This window comes from Pterocles gutturalis, unplaced genomic scaffold, assembly GCF_000699245.1.
Source record: "Pterocles gutturalis isolate BGI_N339 unplaced genomic scaffold, ASM69924v1 scaffold38394, whole genome shotgun sequence".
NCBI lineage: Eukaryota > Metazoa > Chordata > Aves > Pterocliformes > Pteroclidae > Pterocles > Pterocles gutturalis.
The window spans coordinates 14,562-37,847 of NW_010137125.1; the positions used below are offsets into that span (position 1 = coordinate 14,562).

The following is a 23,286-nucleotide window of genomic DNA, read 5'->3' on the forward strand; positions in this document are numbered from 1 at the left end:
TCTGCCCTGGCCTTTCAGCACACCAGATCTTTCTGAGCTAGATGAAGATAAGTTATGAGTAACAGGATAGAATATGAAATTGTGGCCCAGAGTAGCCTGTGTTCGCAATGCATTTGGGAAACCATGAGCAAGAAAATGAAAACACTGGTTTTCTCAGATACCCGCTTTTATGAGCTGTTCTGTGTAGTGGGTGTTCAGCATTTCTTCTTTCAACCAAATGTTTTCAACGTTTACTATAAATAAACAACTTTGGAAGCATTGTCATTGTTCTCTGTTTCATTACTTATGTAATTCTATAGCGGGTAGGGTAGAAAATGAGTTTTACTTACGGATTATCATGTTTTTCTGACAAATTTAGCTTAATGTTGAGTCTTTATGTTAGTAATTGTGAATTACCTCTGCTGCATGTATAGGAAGCCCAGTTATTTTTGCTGAAGAGTCTTCATACCCTGAGTAGCAAAGCGCTTAGAAGGAGGTAGTTGATAGTTAAGCACTGTCATTTGTTCAGCAGTAGTTTTGGTGTAGTTTTGCCAGCATCCAGTAGATTGCAGTGTGAGGCTGTTCGCAGTTGAGGGTTACATTTTATTACTTTATCAATACTTGCTCCGCCACCAGTAAATTGCATTGCTTCCTCTGGATTTTCAGGAGCTAGCTGAAATGTAGTACTGTTTCTCTCAAGTACATGTCCTGTTTCATCCAGTCTAGCTCATTTCCTGTCTTAACGTATTTCAGCCAAAGAACTGGACTCCTGAGCTGTGTCTCTAGAAACTCTTAATTTAATTTTATGTTGTTTTCTGCACTGGTGTGTCTGATCAGCGTAAGGCTGGCGCCTTCTCCCCTGGGTAGAATATCTCGCCGTGCTGTTCCTGGCAGTTCTTCTTGTTTATGTCTCTTGGTTTGGCGGCGGCTCCTAGATTTTCTACGGATGTTTTGGCAGGCTTCCTCAGCACAGCTGGATCAGATGCTTCAGGTCTGGCGACAGATATTTCCAAGAAATAGTGGCCTTTTTTGATCAGGATCAAACTTGTTTCTGTATGAAGCATTCAGAAAAGTTTCACTGCTCTCAGTTCTAGGAAATTTAGAAGGAAGGATGACAGCTTTTAGCATTTTCCTCAGCAACTCTTGAAGTGTTGTGGCAGACATGTTGAATGCCTCCAAGCACTGTTTTCATACAAGACACATAGTTTAAAGAAAATACTGCTTATCAAAAAAAGAGAGTTGTGTAATGAAGTGCAGAAGCCAGAGTAGTGGTGATATTCATGCTTATCTGAGTAAGGGCATCTACTGGGTAACATAGTTTCACAGCCCCAAAATAGCTTTCTTCCAAACAACTGGAAGGCTAGTTTTCAGATAGAAAATGCTTTCTATAAAATTTTGTCCTTTAGCTAGTTATTTTCAAGTAATTCTTCAGTCTCTGCATACCATTAATAATTCCGACGTAATTTTCAGAAATTGAAGGTAAACCATCCAAGTTGAACAAGTTTCAGATAATAAAGGCTCATCTTTGTGATTTTTTTTTTTCCCTCCTCCTTCCTCTACCCCAAATCCGCTGTCCTTGGTTTTGACCAGATGATACAGAGGTTGGAGAAACTTGGATTTTTCTTTATACTTATTTACAGAAAATACATATTTGGTCTTTTTTTCTTTTTTTTGTGATAATAGTATCTCACTGCTGTGATGTGTGAACTGCAGAGAGCCAGTTTAAAGCTGTTAATAAGTGGACTATGTGATTTCTGAAAAAGCTGAGAAACTAAGCGTGACAGGTGGGCAGGAGAGACAGTTATTGTAGAAATAGATTAAATATAAACATGCTATTGGAGTAAGCTGTATTCAGAATTTGTATAGAAAAGAATTAAAATTCCTTTTGTGAGAAGTTTTACAGCCTCTGACTGCACTATGTGTAACTGAATAGTCAAGATTCTCCCTTTTAGTCTTGCAGTCTGAATCGTTGTGTTCAGCCCTTTCCTTAGTGTGCTTTAGAAAGAAGATGATTATTTGTATCTCATACGTGTGACATTTTCAGCTGTACCATAAGAAAGTTTCTAATACTAAATCTTATACTTGCTGCCTGAAGAAGCGTAGAGAACATTTCCTTGATGGAATGTTAGTTATCTGTATTGATTTATTTTTTTTTAAATATTCCTCTGAGGTTTAGAAGCTGACCACAGCTGAAGGTGAGTTCATCGGGTCAAGTACTCTGACGTATGATATTCATGTTTCTGTTCACATCTAACTGGTGTTTTGCTCAGATACCTGAATTTATACTAATTGATTCTAATTAATTCAGGTTTGAGTTTGGCATTGAGTTTTTTGTCATTCTGTGCAGGCAAAGATCTATGGTTTTTGTTTTTAATTTTCCCAGCAATATTAAAAATAAGGATTACTTTTGGGGATTCTTAGCTCTTCAATTGCCTGGATGTGATTTTTCTGCTGTATCTGTGTTTCTGCTGGTCTGCCTGTGATATACAAAGTAAAATCTTCTGAAAGATGAAATCTTAGTCCAGTTTGGCCTTAAAATAAATTTAAGGGACGGGGTGTACAAAACCATGTAATCTAGATTATCCTCTTGAAGGTTTTAAAAACAGTTGCATTATGAGGAAGCAGTTAAAAAAACCTACTACTAACAGGTAGTGGGTATAATAGGTAATAGTGTAGGTAATAGGTATGTATCCACATAATGTGGATAGAATGAATAGTCTCACTTTGAACTGATTTTATAATGCGTTTAATGAGGTGGAAAAAATTCAGTAAGAAGAAAGAAGAATACTACTGTTGATTTAAGAGGGAAAGAAATGGAAAAAAAGTGAGCATACACAGATTTAACAGATTGGAATCATAGAGAGATTGGGGTTGGAAGGGACCTTAAAGATCATGAATTTCTAACCCCTGTGCCATGGGCAGGGACACCCTCCACTAGCCCAGGTTGCTCAAAGCCCCATCCAGCCTGGCCTTGAACCCCTCCAGGGATGGGGCATCCACAGCTTCTCTGTGGATGGAGATGCTATACGTAACGCTGTTACTAAGTTATAAGACTACTCTAATGAATCTTTAATAATGTATGTGTGCACTTGTAATGCTGTACTACTGTGGCATTATTTTGTGTGTTTAACAGTCTATAGACACTGACTCAGTAGGATGAAGCTTTTCAAATTAAAAAGCATTTTCCTTTTTCTTCTAGCTACTCTTATTGTCACTGTGTAGCATGTTTTGTAGGGTTTATTACACTAGGCCTTCTGTAGGCTAAATATTTTTGGAAGAGAAGTCTCCATTTTTCAGCTTGGTCAAGAGGCAGATCTAGCAGCTTTATGAGAAAGTGGTGTAGACGGGCTGCCGTCAGTGCTAAATCTCATTTAGAATAGTTCTAACAGAGAGCCTGCTGCTGTTGGAAAGCCCAGCACGTCGAAGAATAAAACTAAGGTTTGCTTAATTGAGGTGACAATATGAAATAATAAGAAGATGGCAATGAACTGACATGGGTAGTAAAAATGTTTTATAGTGGTAGCTAAAAAAAAACAGGGGCAGGTGGGGAGGGAAGCAGAGAATAGCTCCTGTCCATGAGGAAGGAACCTTTAATGTAGCAAGAACATTCTGTAAAATCTGCAGTCCCCGTGTTTCACCAGTATTCACTTTGCAATTACTTGCCAGCCTTGCAAAAAAAATTAAGCAAAATTACAGATCTGCTGAAGTCCTGCAAATTGTTTTGTTCCTAGCCTAGAAGAAAGGAATGGCTTTTCAAGTGATGACAGGTGACATCTATGTGTTTACAGATACCTTTTAAATGTGCTAATAGTTTTTTTCCTTTTCCTTTCAGGGCTAAATATCACAAACTAAAATATGGCACAGAATTGAATCAGGGAGATATGAAGCCACCAAACTATGATTCTGGTAAGAATTTATTAAGAATGAGTTCATTACTGTCATAAAAGCTTAACTGTGGTTTGTGCAAATGCTGAAATGATAGTGTTGATAAAATAAACCACTGAATGGATGCAGTGAGAATAAAGATAATTAATAAAGACTGTATTTTAGTCTCCTAAAAGTATATGCTAATACTCTGAAAGACCCTTTTAATAAATTTAATTAATTTAGATTTTAAAAAACCCAAACCAAGAAATTGCTCTTGGAGAGAATAATTTTTCCCTTCCTTAGTAATGTGTATGGACATTTTGGAACAGGGAGACACCAGATTTTTAGCTATAGAATCCTTTTGTCTTTGGATAATTCTTCTGAATAAAAAGTTAATGGGAAAGGACGTGAAATGTATAGTACATAATTTTTTGCTCGATTACCTCAATGGTATTCCAGGAGAAAAATAGTGAAAGTGCATATTAGACATAAGTGAGAATTTGAGAGTGGGGAATTTATTTGCAAGCTTCCAGTGATCATTGGAAGTGCATGCAACTAACTTCAGTGCTGTGCTGTGAGAGGACTGTTTTTCACCCTGGTCTCTGGAAAGCTGTTGTTTGTTCTGGAGGTTGCATCTCCCACTACACACAAATAGTTTTAAGCACTGAACTTGACGAATTAAGAATTTAAATGATTTTCTTTCATCCTTCTCTCTACCTCCCTATCTTTTCTTCAGAAAAAAAACCTGAAGGGGTACATACTCCTACTACAGCTATAAAACTAGAACCACGTATACATAAAGGAAGAATATAGAAAGTCTACAGACCTCAGCTCTGTCACTTGGTTTGTGGAAGGGATGGTCTGGTTTACTGTCATGGTTAACTCATCTCATTGAATTCAAAAGGTTGTTAAAAAACTCAGACAAACAAAAAATCTGACCCCACACCAACTGATGAGAATTTACATCAGGCTTTTCTTGTCCAAGATGTAGTGAGTTTCTGAGAAATGTTGTTTCACATTGTTATCAAGGTTATTGTTGTGGATGCCCCATCCCTGGAGGTGTTCAAGGCCAGGCTGGATGAGGCTTTGAGCAACCTGGGCTAGTGGGAGGTGTCCCTGCCCATGGCAGGGGGGTTGGAACTTGATGATCTTTAAAGTTCCCTTCCAACCCAAACCATTCTGTGATTCTATGATTATTTCCTTAACTGAAGAAATTGTTTAATTTGGTTTTACTTAAGTGGAGGACTCCAGTCTGTATCTGGATCTCTAGAAAACTGTTCTGATCGTAGCAAGATCCTAGACAACCTTGGTTTCTGTAATTTCTCAGGATGCAGGTATAGCATGTTGCTCCAGTTTCCAGCTGAGGAATGTAATGCAAGGCCTGGCTTGCCCAGCAGAGCTGTAGCCAGTGCATTACTTCTGCAAAGTGAACATTAGTGGAATTATCTTTGTTAAAATCCCATTATCCTGATTTATCCCATTGCATTCTGTATATGTAGCTGTCAGAAGTGTACACTTTTGTTCCATATAAAATCTAGACTGACTAAAGATACACAGCTAAAATAGAACCTTTGTTACCATGTTCCTTTGGAGTTGTCTTTGATAGAAAATTACTTGTATGTGTGTTTCTTCCCCCTCCACCCCTGCATTTTTTGCCCAGTCAGGAAAAAAAATGTGGAAGTGTTTCTGGTAGTTCTTCCAAATGGGTCCTTGTGATTTGTTTGCTCTGTGAGCTCTTGGGGAGTCAGTAATACACTGTAGAAGGAAAGAGTTCAAACTCCTGATAAAGGGATGCCTTTTTTTTTTTTTCTTTTCTGCTTGTGATATCTCCTGCTGCTATTTGCTCATATTTCAAGTACCTTCATTCTTATCTGTAAACCGCTGTTAGCACTAGTGGCCATCAGTTTTGAGGAGACTAAGCAAAAGAGAATTCTTGCCTGTAGATGTACCTAATAGTGCCTTCAGAAGAAGGGTTTTTGCTTTGAAAAGGAATTTTCAGGCAGATTTCTCTCAGTCATATTTTAATTCTTACAGAGTGAGCTTTGGTAGTTGTGCATTGGGTCCAGCTGTGTTCAGTTGTCATCAGAAAATCATTGTGCAATTGATTATTTCCCATGGTTGCTATTAAATGGTTTTGTGAATTTGAGATGGATAAAATTCATATGGCTCTCCTTGCGCTTGAATTCTGATTAGTTGTGGAAAGCTTCTTTGGGTGGGTGGTGGTTTTTTTGTGTGTGGTGTTAATTCAGTTTAAAAGTAAATGACTTCCAGGTGAGGATAATTTTTCGACATCACATATCAAGTTACTCATAGGATTACACCACAGATTTCTCTGGTTCTTAATTTTTATTTGCATAAGAAGATTGTTCATCCTCTAGGGTTTGGACCACAAGGTTTTCAAGTTTTGTAGATAATAAACCAAGATCTTTTTTTTGGGAAGCATATGCTTATGTATCTCAATTTTTCAACAGCTTTTCAGGTTAAAAAATAAACAACCTGTTGTTTTTTTTTCCTTTCACAAAACTCTTACAAATATGGATTAATTTAAAGTTGATGTGAGTAGGTCTGTTGGTTTTGTGTTGTGTGGTCAAATATTAAGGAAATTGGTTGGACAGTAAGATGTAAATAGATATCATGCTGCAGTTGCATTTGGTGGTGTTAGCAGTTAAAGATGTTTGTATTCAAATTTAAATTATGAGCAGCAATTACATTGTGAGGTTAATGCAAAAATGAAACTGCAGATTGTCTATGTGATTATGTTCCCTTAAAGAAAAAGGAGTAAGATGGGACTTTTGGATGTGAGACAGAAGGGAAGGCACTGATGGCTACTGGAAATTGCTCTCATACACTAGGATGTACCTGACAATCTTTATGTGTACATAGTACTACAATTGCATGCTGTGTGCGTTTTTTGTCTCTCTTGATTGATTATTGTCACTTTGAATCTTTTATTTTGTTATTAAATCATTTCTGATCATTTTAAGACAAATCACATGTCTTCTCAAGTGAAGGGCATCTTTTTAAAAAGTAGGGCAAAGAAAAAATGGTCATAATTAAATAATCTTTTCCAGATGAAGGGAATGAGACAGAGATTCAGCCACAACAGAACAGTCAGCTAATATGGAAACAAGGACGACAGCTGCTAAGACAGTAAGTGTTGAAAAAAGGACTCGAATAACAAATGCAAGGAAGAGAATCTGGTAATGAAATGTGATGATGGTGGTATTTGACTTTTTTTCTGTTAGATTTTCTTTCAAGAAAAGTGTGTGTGTTGCAGTTCATTCAGCTTTTGCCCTACTTTTGCTAGGTTTTTGACAAATTTTAATATTTCAGAACTTTGTATGGGAAGCCCTATCAGATCTCAAACACCTAATCTCCTTTGCTTTTCTTTCACAGAGTATAATAAAACAATCTGCTTGAGGGGGAACAGTGGCTCATGACACTTTACAATCCTTTTTGCGATTAAAACAACACACACAAGTATTTCTGTTAAGAGCTGTGTAAAATAAAACTAACTGTTTGTGTTAGAAAGGAATAACTTTTACTTGGCCTGTGTTAGGTGCAGAAAAGAGTAATATCCAGAAAATTACACTACAAGTTTTCTAAATCTTGGTTCATCTCAGTGAGGCAAATGTCAGTTAATCTAAATCAGTTTTTGAATTGTGGTCATAATGAGTTAATTCGTTTCCAAACTACTTGGTCATGTTTTTGTGTGGTGGTTTTTTTTGTTGTTTTGTTGGTTTTTTTTGTTCGTTTGTTTTTTGTTTTTTGCCTTGGTTACAGCCCTTGGGTTAAATTGAAGAGGTCTCTTAAAGACCTCTCATCAGACTGTTTCTACCTGTTTTTTCATGTATTTGCCTCATCCCCTATGCTGATAGTTTGATTCTAAGGTCTTCTAATCAGCAAGCAGAACTTTTGCTTTATAATTTTTTTTGGTGTGTTACAGAGGATTAAATGAAAGGGGAGGGAGACAGTAAGGACAGTCTGGAGCTTATGTTAAAGGACCTTTTTCCAAGGAATTCTGCAAATGTTAAATTTGTCTGTTGCAGAGCTTGTACATGCTTTTCAATTGCAAGAACTCAAATCTTTGCTTTTATGTTGAATAAATGTAAATAAAGTGGTCTTGACTTGGATCAGTGATTTTCAAGACAAGTCATTCCTTCTCAGCATAATTGATAAGTGACACCGTGCTGAATACAGAGTGTGTGTTACTGACGGACTATTTTGTGTATGTGACTTGTATGGTTTTTATATAGCCAGCAATCAGTATTTCTCTCCTAATGTGGTTATGTAGAGGATATTGTTAAAAAATTGGAGGAGAATGTTCTTGCAGGAAAAGTGCATGTCCTTCCCTTGTAACAGCTGCTATTGTAAAATAGCATTTCCCCTCCTTAGAGTCCTGCAAAATATTGGCCATTTAATCAGTTCGGTGCTCCTGAGAAGACATTGCTATTAACTCCACGTTCTAGAGGAAAGGACAGAGATCAATTTTACTTTTTTTTTTCAAAAATCTTTATTTCCCCCCTGCCCCACCCACAAAGGCAAGATGTCATATTGATGAGAGAGACAAATTTAGACCTTGAGGTTTCATACAAGCTAGTCCAGGATTCTTGCTGCCCAGCCCTGATATGCAAGACAAATTAATATTTTGCAGTTCCATTGCAGAATAAGAAAAGGGCAAGGCAAAGATTTTATCCAACCTAGTGCATTATAAATAACAACTCTTACTAGTACCTACAGCTACAGAATTTTTTGTTCCCTCGGTTTTCTAGGCTTCTAATAACACTTACATAAGGAACACATCTGACATTTCCTGTAAGGCTTCATCTGTAGTTTCCATGTGTTGAAGAATAAAATGGCCATTTTGTACATGCAACTGTGGTGATTTTTATAAGTCAGTTGTAAATATTTTAATTGAAAGTGCTTTTCCATCCATTTAAATGAATGAATAACGTATTGTATAAACTGACTGCTAGGCTCTTTGATTTTTTTTTTTTTTTCTCAGTGACTGTAGAGGCTGGTACTGCAAGAAGCGATCCCCCTGCAGCTGGTACAGGATGGTTTATAAGCATGTTTCATTAGCACAGCACTATACTTTGCTAGGCTAAGGGGTTGGAGATGAGTTTTTATTTTTTGAATAAGTGAGATGCGCATCGAAGATTAGCATGAGTTCTGTTCCTGCAGGTATCTGCAAGAAGTGGGCTACACCGACACGATATTGGATGTGAAGTCAAAACGAGTGCGAGCTTTACTGGGCCTCTCAAGCGATGCTTCAGAGAAGGAAAACAGAAATCAAGAGCCAATGGTAAATGGCACGGAGGGCCAGATTAAAGAAAACACAATGATTGGGTAAGCATCAGGATGACAATGTTATCTTTCTGCATAAATGCATTTAGTGGTGTAGAACAAATTTTTATTTACTGAGATTTCAGGTTTTTTTCCCTGGGTGGTGATTAGAGCAATTTTAACTAATTTTATTACATTAAGCAGTAATTATGGAAGTATCTCTTAAGATTCACAGCTTAAAAGCGCATCCTAAGGGTTCGTTTTTCAGTTGGATGGTCGTACAAAGTCAAACCAAGCCTCTGTGAGATACAGTTGCTAAGTGGTTAGAGGTCAGCCTTGTTTCAAGTTAATTGTTTATTTGTATTGCTGGAAACTTTACTCGTCGATTACAGGCTTTGCTCTTCTGGTCTGTGCTGACTGTGACGTGATAATCTATATGAGATAGTGGATTTTTTTAGACTGGATCTGAAAAACATTCACATGTTACTTTCTGATTCCTGTAAGTTTTTTGTTTTCCACTAGTGGAAATAGTGTGGCTGAAATGTGCAGTGTCTTTCAATGTTTCTAATACTATGAAAAGTCAGTCAAGGAAAGTAAAAGCTTGTTTGCTTTTGCATTTAAGTAATTTGAAAACATAAGATGCTTTTTTCCATTTTTGTCTCTTTTCCATGCAGAGTTTAAAAAAAAGAAAAGTAATTTAAATCTGAAACTTAACTGTAGAGGCTTCAGGAAGAGAATCTGTTTGCTCTTGTTTAAGATATAGTAGTTACAAAACTTGAAAAATAATGACAATTATGCAGAATGGTTTATCTGAACAATAGATGAGGTAACTGTTCTCAGTAGTTTGTGCTGCATCAGCGAGCACAGCTTTCCTCAAAGATTCCCCCTCTTTTTCCTTTCCTTTCCTACTGATGTCACAAAATTCAAGACTTTTTTTTTCAAAAGTCTAATACTGTTATATGACACATTCTGTCTTTTAAAAAGCATTTGTAAAATTTCATTACTTCCAGCAGACAGCTGCAGCAACTTCAGGCCAACAAGTTATGTAAGGGCAGAAGTTCATTGTTATGTAATTAAATTCAATGCTGTGAGGTGGAAAATTTGAACGTATGAGAAAACCTGCAAGCTACTAAAATATAGTACGACAAGCCATGTCGTTCATGTACAACAGCTTTGTTTTTGAAGAACAAGGAATGCTTGATAGATTGCAATAGTAATGTTGTTCGATTTCTGATGAAGGGGTCACTTCTCAGGGGAAATGGGTAAATAAAGCTCCTCTTCTTACACTTTAAAATTTATTTAAATGTGTTTACTTCATTTTTGAAACAGGTGGGTATATTGTTTGATGGGTTAGATAGTGGTTTTGGTATAGCGGTTTTGGATACATTTGTATTTCTTTCCTATATTTGCTTTCTGCATAGACCTGATATTAGGTTTAACACTTCGTAGTCTACTCAGTGGCTAAGGACATTCATTGATGAAGAAAAATCAGTTTCTTTCCACTGTGCCTCTTCAAGCTTGTCAGCTGCAGAGGTGGTTGGGCTGCATGCTTTGAGAAACTGTTTTCATCTCCCTTGTGGTGCACGAGATGGCAGACTGTATTAGGAAGCTTAGGGGAGCATTGTGATACATGATGTGCAGGACGTGACTCCAGGGTTTTACAGTGGAAGTACTTCCCAGAGATCTTGTTCAACGTATTCTCATCGGTCTTCACGGGTGATTTTGAGTTTGTAGATGTCGGGTGAGATCTCCCTCACTGAGAGGAAAAAGTTGGGATTTTACTAAAATTCTTGGTCAGTCTGAGTACAAGACTAGCTTTCAGAGCTGTGATTCTTCTGGGTGTTTCAAGTATGCTTTCAGACCATCTCTTTGAATTTCCCATGCGGGAGGCATTCTGTGGCTTTCTTCCTGGCAGAGACTGCCTGTTATTTAACAACTATTTCATCTTGTGCTACTAGATTCTGTAGCATGTTACACCTCACTGTTTCTGTGCCATGTGGCACTGTTCACCTCCTCCCAACTGCATCATCGCTTTCCTTTGAGATTTCAAAGTGCAGCTTTATGGCAGATGTGAAATCAGAAATAAGATGAGATGTTGTTCTCGATCAGCTCATACTTACCTGTTCGCTGCCTCGTCTATTGACAGCATTACTTAAACATGTATAGAAAGCTTATTTTTGAAGAGCAGTAGTATTGAGTAGGTGACTAAGATTTAAGGCACATGGATCTTGCTCCTGATTCTTACAGAGTTTGAAAACTTAATTCAGTGCTTTTCTGCCTGGTTGGCAGAACTGGGAAAAATTTAGGTGGTTCAGGTAGCTTAATTGTGGCTCACAGTTGAGGTAGGGACACTCTCTGAAGCAGTGTCATCAGTGCTTACCAGGACGGTGAAAAGATGGTCAGTTCTTTTAGCAGCCTCTTGTTATTCCTAGTGTGTATGCAAAGTGAGAAGAGGATTGGGGCCACAGCAAGCTTGCACAGTTAGAAGGAGTGCGATGAACAAGTGCCTGCAGTTTGGTAGTGGTAGAGGAGGAAATTCCAGTGATAGATCAGAAGAAGAAGAAACCAACCAAAACCTCAGTGCAGTCCCAGGAAGTTTAAGGACGTGTGTATGTTTGCCAGGACCACCAGACGTTGGGACAGTTGCAAACTAAAGTGCAGATGGAAGGCACTCTGTGGCCATATGGATACGGTGAAACTCTTTGCAGGAGAAAGCTTTGCTACCACCACAGAAGCCTGTGAACTGCTCAAGCCAATGTAGTTTGGCAAATTTTGTGGTTCAAGACATTTAATGAACATTGATGTCAAGTATCTGGTAGCAAGTCTGAGGCTAGTGGTCAACCTGGAGATGTTTCAGTTACATTTGAAGAGCAGAGTGCTGGACAAAAATGTAATGCTTGGAAACGAATCTAGTCTAACAAGGAATACTTGTGTTAAAGTGAGAAAGCACAGCTCTTAGAATGTTTGATTTGTTTGATCTTGGAAGAACTGCATAATATTGTGAATCCAGCTGAGACTGTGGATTTTAAGTCTGATTTTTTTGGAAAATGTTTACATTAAAAGAAGAATGTGAGAAGCAGAATACAGGGATTGAAGAAAGAGAGAGCTTCTGGGTGAGAAACCATGAAGACAAATCAACAGGAGTTCAGAAAGAATGTCGGTGAATGTGATGAAGATAACATACAGTAGAAGGGAAAACAGCACAGTGAAAAAAAGAAGGAAAATGGATACAAGTATGTGTTTCAGGAACAGGAAAATGGAAGGCATGTTAGCTTTAAATTTCTTTAGAGATTTCTCTCAGTAACAATGTAAATTGCAGAAAGAATAGATTGGATAAACTGCCTTCTGTAGCTGAACACCTGAGATAGATCCCAAAGAAGGTAAAAAATGGTATTTGATGCTTTTATGTAGCCATATGGTTACCTCTTTGGGAGGAGAGAGGGGTTAATGGAAATGGGAAACAAAACTTTGACTGTTGTTTATTGGTAATCAGCCAATACTTTCTCAGTGAAATGAAAGTAGTGGAGAATAAAACAAATTGGTACTTGGAGAGAGTTGGAGAGAAATTCCAGTAAAAATGGAAGAACTGACATACTTCTCAGCATAGTCTGATGTTAGCATGGTTTTTGTGTAAGCCCATTATTCTGTGTATAATGTTTGTTGCTGCTACTCCACCTCCTTCAGCAATGCCTCTGATCTACCCCTGACTGTATTTCTGACAACAGCAGACACCCACACTTTTTTTATTTTTTTGGAAATGCCTTTGATTGTTGTAAGAGTAAGTGGGTAGGTCCTGGCGTTTTTCCTCTGACCCCAGGGATATGTGAAGTGTATACTTCGTGGTGGATAGGGAGGATATTCATTCTCTGCTCAATTCACCACATCTTTTACAGATTTTAACGAGTTGTCTGTTGGTATAACAGACAACAAGGTATAACTGGTATATGTACTTCAGCAGCTGGGGTTTGGACACTCAGTGCTGTGGCAGCAACAGTAAGTCAGATCATTTTATGGGAAGGGCTGGTGAGAATGTTTGGGGTGATTATTGTGAAGCTGATGCAGTTTACTTTGTTATCGAGAAGTGTACAGTAGTTACTGTAGTGCAAATACTTAAGACAGTAATACTTGCAGCAGACAATATGTAACCTGAATTCTGCTAGACTCTAGTTATTTTAGAAAATTGTAATCTGGTCCCTCATACCCTTCTGCTTAATTTTGTGTACCTTAAAGGGTTGCAGTTACATCAGTGAACTCCCTCGACCGCTTTGTTTTTCTCTTGTGTTGGTACAGTGATGAACAAACCGCTGTTGTCTGAAAGTCTTACTGTTAGGTGAAGTAGACGCAGTCTTTACGTGTTACTAGCTGCTACATTTGTCGCCAAACTTGTATTCTTACATTACCTATTTATTTGCTGATGTACAGATCCTCTTGAAAACTTTAGCACTCAAGACATCATGTGGATTTTGAATGCACCTTGGAAGATTTTGATTCCATAAATGAAATGTTAATATGATACCCTGAGATAGATATAGTCCTGTTTCCACTTTTTTCATGGAATTTAGAAGGGAATCTGTTTTCAGTTTCTTCAGATCAGCTCACTTGCATTACAAAAGATAAGTACCATTTGGCATGACTGGACTGAAAAATATATACTAAAATAATAACTTTATAATAATGGTTGGAATTCTTAACATCTGCAGTGAGAGGAATGGGTGCTTTCCCCCAGCAAACTGAAACAGAAATTAAAGCTGCCTGCAAATATCACTTGTAGCCTTGAAAACATGAGAGTATTAAAGTATCTTCAGTTCACTTATTACCTCATTTTTAAATAGCTTTGTCTTATTGACTGAAACCTGAACAGTCAAATTAGTTTACCATTTTGAAGGTGTGTATTTGTCTACTGTTTGATATGAGTGGAAGCAAATATAGTAAAGGAAAAGAACTGGAAAGGAAAGAGGGTATACCAAGGATACGTATGTATATACACATATATATGGATGTGTGTATGTATAAAACCAATATAGATAAATATAGTTCTAATGATCAAATTGTTAACAAGAACTCAGATAATTTAAGTAGAAACTTTTTAAAGAAAAATGTTTCTGAATGGTATATTGGTCTCTCTCTGAAACTGATCTACTGCCCTTTGTTTTTCTATTGAACCACATATGACTTCCACTGCCTATATTTCACGTGAGCAAAAAGGCATCAAACCTCAACACATGAGAGCAAATCCAAAGACCTTTTCAAAGGTTAAAACTAAGCATTTTGAAGACCTTATCTTTCTGATGTACAGGAAATCATTCCAACTGACACTTCAGTGAATGAACGCCTATCTATACCAGGCGGCCTTGGCATAACTTGCATCTCTAAATCCTATTAACACTGACCCATGTAATGAAACTGCTGCATACTGGCTGATGAATGTTGTGTGTTGACTCGCTTATAAAATGGTTTATTTGGGAAAATACCTCTGAATTTAACAACCTGAGGTAACATCTGCCGTGAAAAGGATTTCCAAAATAGTATGGGAGACTAAAATATTGAATTACCAAAAAAAAAAAAAAAAATCCAAAATCTGTTTGCCTTGTTCCCTTTACTGGTGTGTTTTTCATCCTTTTCCCATTTGTCCCTGCCTCCATCTTGCAGTGACCGAGCAGGCATTTCAGATACCTGATTTAGGCCAGACCTGGACACTTTCAACAGATGCATTAAACCAGAAAAATAGGTAAATTAGGTTTTTGTGTGAAGAAAGCGGTACCCATGGACCACTCTTCATTTCATTGGCACAGATCTATGGCTTAAGGGTTTGAGGGATGCTTCTTGGAAATGTCACATAAGACTCATAGTACAGAAGGACCAGGAAGAAAGAGACAGAGATGTTGTGCAGAGGGAGAGAGAGAAGCAAAGAGCAGGGAGGTGAATGGAGAAATAACTTAGCAAAGTTACTTTGGTACTTCAGACATTGAATTTACTTTTTGTTCTTTAAAAAGCTTGTTTATTTGACATATTATAGTTACCTGACTAGATTTGGCAAGAGAAGTGGCCTTTCCTCTTTAAATGGCATTCCTTCATAATTCCAATTTCCATCCAAACCATTTTGTAAGTGTTGCTTACCAGTATAGTAGTATGTATTGCACTGGTTCTTGCACTGTGTGATGTGAATTCCTAAGAGGTTTCAAAGGTTGTGACAGTCTAGCCTGCCCCATGTTCCTTGTGTGTAAATGTTGCTGATTTTAACTGTTCCATAATTTTATAAATTATTAGTTTGATATTTTCTATGCTGCATTATGAAGATTTTGCACAGTATTAAAGGTTTAACAAACGGTTCTTAAAGACAGTCCTCATAGAAAGGAAGACATTTGAATTTGCATGTGTTTATTTATTGCATCCAGTTTGAAGGAACTCAACTAGCCACATTGAAAAGACTGTGTTAAAACATGAAATAACTAAATTGTATGGAGAATTAATGAAACTTGTGATCTTGCAGTAGCACATTTTGATAGTAGGAACAAACTGAGCCAACGAAAATGGCTCAATAAGGAGTATGCTAGGATAGCTCTTTGAATGCTGGGTCACAACAAGCTCTTTGCTGTGCAGGCCCCCAGAAACATTTCTCAGCCCAAGCTGAACTTGTGTTTATTTAACTTTACTGTGGTATTTCTTCCTGCTTCTGAATTTATCAATAAAATCTGGTTCTATTTAAGATAACTTGTGTATGTCTTGGATAAAGCAAACAAACAGAAAGCTCCTTTACATTTTCCTTTGGGGGAGTGAGTAGGACTGAAGCAGTTAATGGCCTTGTGGTTGGGCAGTTCATGGGATAAGTTTGAGAGTCTCCCTAAACATGACCAGGGACTCCCAAGAGTTGTTGTACACAAAGGAGAAGGTAATGATAGAAATATTGAATGTGTTTGCTACAAAGAAAATACACATCTGTAATGTGGCTTTAGTTTAAGTTAAGCTTGACTTTGTAATATGAAATGGTCTGGATCATGTTGGGAGCAGGAAATGTATCATCCGTGTGCTGTTTTAGTTTCCATGTAACAACCTCACCTTTCCTATAGGTTATGGTTTCTACTTTTCACTCAGTAAGAAACAGGATTTATGTTAAGATGCTGAATTTTTAATGTTGAAAGCCAATTGAACATTATATGCTTTGTAAATCTGCTAATATTTTGATGCTAGAGCCAACTGGATTTGTACACAAAATACTTGTCTTGAGCTGTGTGACTGTAGGGCAGAAAATGAAGAGTTGGCTGTATGGCCCACTGAGGCCCAGTGAGAGCCACACTTTAAATAATACATGTGGAACATCCACAAATTATTTTTTTGTATATTTAATGGGAAGACATTATTATTATTTTTAGTCTTAAAGGGGCCAAGGGGTTAAGACAAATCTACATAACTGAACAGCCTGTAAAATGCAAGTTGGGATGAGATTTACAGGGCGGTCACAGCTGCAGAAAATTGTGTCAGAGGAGAAAAATATTCATGGGATTTCAGGTTTATGTTGCTTTAAGGGAGGTAAGTACTTCAGTTACCAGCCCATTTGTAACAAAAATTTTGTGTTTTAAACAGGAAGAACTGTTAATATTCACAAAATCTGTGCACTGCCCAGGTGTTAGTAAGATGGAAAACCCAGCAGTATTAGTGTAGCTATACTTTATTTTCTGGCACTACTTATTGTGCTTGTTATGCTTAAGACAAGCAGTTAGTCCTGTTGTGTTTGATCACGTGCAGACACAAGTAGCGGATAGTCTCTCTGCCCCAAAGACTTTCCTGTCTGATTGGATAAGGCTACTGGAGAGGAGGATGTAATGCACAGACTTAACAGGATCTGATAGAACATGTTATATTGGTTAAATGATTTTTTTTTTTTTTAAGTGTGGTTAAGAAGTGGTAAGTCAACTAGGATGAAACACTCAAAGAAAGAAGGCAAGGTTAGGTGCTGGGTAGAAAACCATGCAAGGGTGCTGTTGCAGAGTATAGTTGAGGAAGGAGCAGTGGGAAAGAGATTCAGAACAAGCAGCTGAGGAACACAGGGTTGAAGTCCTGCCAAAATCTGGTTGCTCTATGCATTCTGTTTTGGCAGCTTCTGTAGCTGCTCTTGCAGTCTGGCGTTTCTGGCTTGTTCTTTCCCAGCAGTTTTTCTTTAGACAGTACGGCTGGAGAAGAAAGGAAAAGCAACACACAAGTTCTCGCACTGTGAAAAGGATGTTCTCCCTTACGTACGTTTTTATGCAGGGCAGTCCAGTAAAGAGGAATTATCCTTTTTGAGACCTTTTTGGTTTTTTTGGTCTCTCTTTGATTGTAATAGCTCCTGAACCTTGCCATAGTCTGGCCTTATTCATGCCTGTAATACTACAGTTCGTGCATCAGTACCCGCCTTTGGAGCCCCATTCTATTGTTTTCACCCATGAATTTTTTAAAAATTCATTCTAGACTACAAAAGCTCTAGAAATGGTGAGCTGTGTTTCTTTTTCTAAAATGGAATTTAGAGTAATTTATTGTACTACCCTACCTCTGAACATATTTTTGCCACTTCTGCTTTTTTTATGTTGCTTTATGAGTGACCCCATAACAGAAACAAACTAAACAGATGGAAATGATGAAACAAGCAAACTTGAAATAGCCATCAAAGTACATCATATAAATTACCTAAGACTAGACACTTTCTGAAATATACTTTACAGTATTCCTAAGTGTTCATGCTGACAATAATATCTAAAATGTATTATGTTTATGTACTGTTAAAAGATGAAAGATAGCTAAATGAAACATAGCTAAATTATAGAGTTACTTTTGATTTGACCTCTAAAGCGTGTTGGGGTACAAAGGTAGCAAATCAACCTGTCAGCTTGAAGCTTTTTTTCCCTGTAGAACCTGTAAATAGTTTAAATATTCTGTCACTTTTCTTTTTTCGGTTCTTATGAATTCTTTCTTGGAAGCTATGCCTTAGCACAAATAATCTTCTGTGGTACTATGCTGGCTTTGTGTTTTTTCATACTGTGCAGGAGCTTTGAAATATATGAAAAACTACTGTATTTTCCAACTCATGAGATGTGTAAATGAGGATATGCAATTATGTATATATCCCACCCACTAAAGTATGTAATAATTAATGATCGTTGAATTCAGACCAAAAAAAGATTTAACCTTCTCTTTTGGTGGTCACTTTAAACTTCAGTGTGAGAGAGATCCTGATATAAGATCAAATGAGTAGAGAACCAAATCTAGGTATGTATTACCGCAAATACTGGTAAATGTAGAAGGATATCTGTTTCTCAATAACAAGTTCTGATTAAAATCTTCTGTGTTTAGTATTGCTGTTTACTGTAGCATGTCTGATAGCTGCTAATATAGATCAGCAGCCCTGACGTTTTTACACAGCAGATTTTTACATGGCAAAATACAGAAGAGAAAAACAGAAATACAGTTGTGGTCAGATGATTTAGTCCACTTAAAGTTGACCAAGACACACAAAATTTGCTGAAAATCAGTAAGTTAGTCAAGTGAAGCGCAGTCCAAGTTTTGTCGTATCAAGATTTCTGTGTTGAAATCAGCAAAACAGCAGTACCGTAGGATTCCTGTGAAGAAGTACGTTATTACTACAGATTCATGAGATATTGTAGTCTGCCAAATAGTGATTAGTCAAGGAAAAAGTAAAATATTACAGAGTGCTTTCAGGCTTGTCATAGAAACAAGAAGGTCAAAATACTGCAGGACACAAGGCAAATTGGAAGGGTGTTTGAGATTGTTCTTAGATAAGATATGGGGAAGTGGAAGGAATATTCTCAGTACAACCCGTGACCATGAAAACATACTGTACATCATGCTGTTGTGTATGTGAAATCCTTTTTGGTATTTTTGGGTTGTAAAGATGAGTAAATGAAAAAAGGACAGGATGGCAAATTGTCTTAATGAGATGCAGACATACTGGGGCTATGAAGAAGGCACTCCTGCTAGTTGTTGTCATATAAGCATAGAACTGCTTGAGCAGAGGCTGCGTACAGAAGGAAGTGTGCAGTTCATCACACCTTATCAGAGCTTTTGCCCTTGGATGTTTCCTGTCATAAACCTTTGAAAAGTGTTATGAAGAAACACCGGAGTAAGTGGGTGATGGACAGATAATCAGGTGCTTGCACTGCAGGGAGTTTCAAAGGCCTTGCTAGACAGGCTTGTCTGTTGATTGAAACTTTTGAAATGGGTCATAGCAGAAGCAAAATGTAGCATTAACAAAGCACTTGCTGGTAGTGAGGGTGACTGTACAAGACATTTGAGAGCTACAATCCTGAAAAGAGAGAGGGAGACTTCTGTGGTTTCAGTGGTTGTGAAAATCAAGATGACGTGCATTTAGTGATGAACTATGAAAGACTACAGATCAAAGGTAAGAAAACAATAAAGCTTGTCTTTACTGCTGTAAAGTCATATAAAGAATGTACAATGTTTTACTGGAAGTAATCATTACAACTCAAACTGAATAATTTTTTTTCACCACTTTATCTTTGAGGAATTGATGGAGAAGAGTGTCTTCTGCATAGAAAACATGGTACCTGTTGTTAATTTTAGGATTACTTTAACTGTGCTTCCATCAGTGTTTTAATAATAGTTACAGTCCTGCTTCTTGGATTCTTCCTCTTTAGTTGTTAGGAGGACAACTCTTATGCTTCCTGTTCTGAGGCACTGCCTGAATTTGTGCCAGTGCAGTCATGATTTTACCCAGTCTTCATCCATTTCCTTATTTGTTTAATGTTAACGTCTATGTAATGGCTACATAGTCATCAGTCATGTTTTCCCATCATATTCTTTTATAGTGGCAAATTTACCGTGTCTTAAAGTTAATGAGTGATAGATCTGGAGTTTGTTTCCTGGCAAGGTGAGGAACATCAGATAGGAGCAGCAAAGTTTTCCTGTACCCTGATGTAGCTCTAACTCATGTCCTTGTTGCCAAGGCGTTCAGTGATGGTATATCAGTATCGATGTTGCTTTCCTATCAGATGAACATTGCTTTGAAGTGCTTTTCAAGTAAAATGATGAAGCGTCTGTTCTGGTAATTGCAGCTGGATGAAGAATAATTGTTGGTTCTAATAAGATAATTTACGGAAAATGTTTAGTTTTTTTAATCTACAAACATTTTTACCTGTAATAGTCCATTTATACCCGTAGGCTTATTTTAGTCTTGTGTGGTGTTGGCCATCATAAAACAGAACAGACTGGTAATTACAAAAGTGACTTTGTAATGATTTCTTTTGACTCATGATGGTGGTTGTTGTTGTTGTTTAGGAAACCTGAATTGACTGACTCTGCCTCTCTGCTAGAGACCTTCAAGTTTCTTGAAAATGCAGCTGCAGACTTTAGTGATGAAGAAGATGAAGAAGATATTGAAGGAAGAGAGAAAACAATCATTGATACTGCAACAGTGAGTGGAAAAAATAATTGAAAAAGTTACGAAGAACAGAAAAAGTGAGATTAATGAGATGCCTGTATGCAAAGTATATGACTGTGTATGTACACGTGCAAATCATTAATGCATCTTTATGATGGTCTGTCCAAGCATGTGTGCATAAGAGGAGTTACATATGCATTTCTGAGGTTGTGCATATAAGTTAAGCTTTGCCTTCTGCATTGCTTTAAGTTTGTGGGGACAGATTAAAGTTCTTTAAATTTTTTCTCTTATTCCATACTGTCTAGTATTTTTGGTATATATTGGATACAATTTTTAAGGTAGTAGATGTCCTCTTTTTAGAATTTTCAACTTAGTTTGAAGGTATTGTTTGTAATGTTGCATGTGAAAAATGCATTGTTTCTTGAATATTTGTATAAATATATTGATATTTAAAATTACTTGTAGGAATTTATCCTTGTAGGGTACAGAAGTGAAATACCACATTTCTCTTTAAATAGCTTGTGGAGGAAGAAAAAGTATAACTGGAAAAACTCTAATATGTGGTTAATAAACTTTTTTGTTTGTTTATTTGGTCAAATGCCTGAAACTTCCCGATGATCTATACTTCCTTATATGATTGGGTCATGTGGTCACATAAAATATATACATATAATCAGGACTCAATTTTATCCTCTTCTTTTCAAAATTAATATTTATTCAATGAGTTGTGTTTCCTAACAATTGAAGCAGATAAGAGTCATGATGGATGTGATTGTTTCTATGATCAGTTTTAAGAATGAACACTTACCAAACCATCAGTTTTAAAAAGAGTTTTTGAAGAGGATCTTTGTAAACTTGTTCCTTTCATCCATGGGCTGTGAACTAATGTCTGAGACTCTTCTGTAAAATCATCTGTAATACAGTACGTTCAGTAAGCCTTACAAAGGAATGAAGCTTGAAGTTTAGAATTGTTTCAGGTTTTGAAATTGGCTCACTGTATTTAGAGGAAACAGTTGTTCATCCACATGAACTATGGGATATTGGCCTATGCACTGAAGACTTTTCAGACTGACCCTTAGCAAGGTTCCAAGTCAAAGTATTGTGATGAATGTAATTTTTCTTCTTCTGCAGAAGCAAAATTTATGCTACAGATTTAATGTATCATGTCATGAGCTCACCTGTTAGTCAAATAACTATAAAGCATCTAGTACATTTTAGTTAATAAGGGAAAAGTAAATTTATTACAGAAAGCATACAGTGAGGCCCTTCATTAAAACATATATTTTTTTCTTTTACCAAAATTCAGGAAGTTTTTTTACCAAATTTGCTTTTGAATTTGAAAAGAAAGTGCAGTTTAAACATGGAAGTACTGTGCTTAAATAACAGTAATTCAGGGTGGAATGATGTTTGCCAAATCTAAGCAAATTAGCTCTTGTGAGTTTGTTGGGTTTTTTTGGTTTTTGGTTTTTTTCCCCTAGACTTGTCTTTTGGCCCACATGTAGAGTGATTTCAGAAGTGAGAGTTGAACAGGCTATTTTCAGAGAAGCAGAGTGAGTTTGGTTCTGCTGAAGTTCTTTACAGCATTCTGGGCTTTTTGTTTGTGGGGTTTGTGGTTGGTTTTTTTTTTTTTTTTAATCTGTTTTAAAAGAAAGTTTGTACTTTGGTATTAAAATCAGTAATGGTCTAGAACAGTGTAGATTCATTATCAAGTGATTGATTATTGGTGGACACAGGAAGACCTGAGAGACAAATTTAAGTTTGGCTTAGAAATTTGCTTATTCCAGATTTGCTTATTAATGTATGCTTTTCTGCTTCTGCACTTCCTGCTAGGATTTTGCAGAGAATACAAGACAGTACTGCTTGGTATAAAAGATGCATGTGTAACTTAATTCAGCTTTTTTCTCTCCTTCCTGACCTTTCAGATTGTAAGGAAAAGAGTGCTATCTGACAGCAGTGAAGACAGAGACACAGAAGAAGCTTTGAAAGAGTTTGACTTTTTGGTTACCTCAGATGAAGGTGATGGGGAGTCAAGAAGTTCAGGAGATGGAACAGACTGGGGTAAGGAAATGTCATGGAATGTATTGTGAGGAAAAAAAATTACACTAAGAATGTATTGTGATATCTGTCATGATCACAGCACCTTTTGAGTATTCCTACAGTAAATAATGGGCAGACTGAAGTCCTCTTGTCATAATATTCTCGTTTTTGTCTATACTGCTTTAAGGATTCTTCAAGGTTTATGCTTCTGGTCATTTTCCTTTTTTAATGATAAGACAGAATTTGAATTTTATGAGTGGAATTTCAGTGTGTTTTTTTCCAGTGACCCATGCTAATGAAGGGCTCTGATAAAGCTGTATTTTACAGTTTTGAACATGAAAGTTATTTCATCATCTTTGCTTTCTCCAGCTTTGATGCAGAGAGTAATGTGAGTCATAAAGACTCAATTAGTTGTGCTTTTATTGCGTGTTGGCAGTTTGGGCAATATGAACAATTCAGTTGCTCAAATTATCTTTTATGATTTATCAGAAGAATATATCTTCAAGCCTCCTAGTCATAGAGCCACAGTTCACAAACTGTCCTTTGAGGTTCATGTCCTGAAACCCAGAATGCCAGCATCCACTTTACCTTGATGTAGTTATTCTGCATAAACCCTTTGCATAGGAAAGGGAAGAAGGAACAGAACTAGTTAAGGAACTTGATGGGGAGGTTTTTCCTCCTTAAGTTGCTCTGGAAAGTCTTAAGCATAAGTGGACACAGAGGGAGCT

The 23,286-nt window shown here is 37.0% G+C and overlaps 1 protein-coding gene across 1 annotated transcript in view; it reads left to right on the forward strand.

Annotated features, from left to right (window-relative positions):
• STRN (striatin, calmodulin binding protein) overlaps positions 1-23,286 on the forward strand; it is a gene marked incomplete at its 3' end in the record, with an annotated part of 41,947 nt that overhangs the window by 2,285 nt on the left and 16,376 nt on the right. Inside the window, exons 2-6 of the mRNA XM_010082533.1 lie at positions 3,812-3,885; positions 6,918-6,996; positions 9,031-9,195; positions 20,419-20,554; positions 22,444-22,579. Of these exons, the coding sequence (XP_010080835.1) occupies positions 3,812-3,885; positions 6,918-6,996; positions 9,031-9,195; positions 20,419-20,554; positions 22,444-22,579 (590 nt within the window). The remainder of the gene's footprint in view (positions 1-3,811; positions 3,886-6,917; positions 6,997-9,030; positions 9,196-20,418; positions 20,555-22,443; positions 22,580-23,286) is intronic.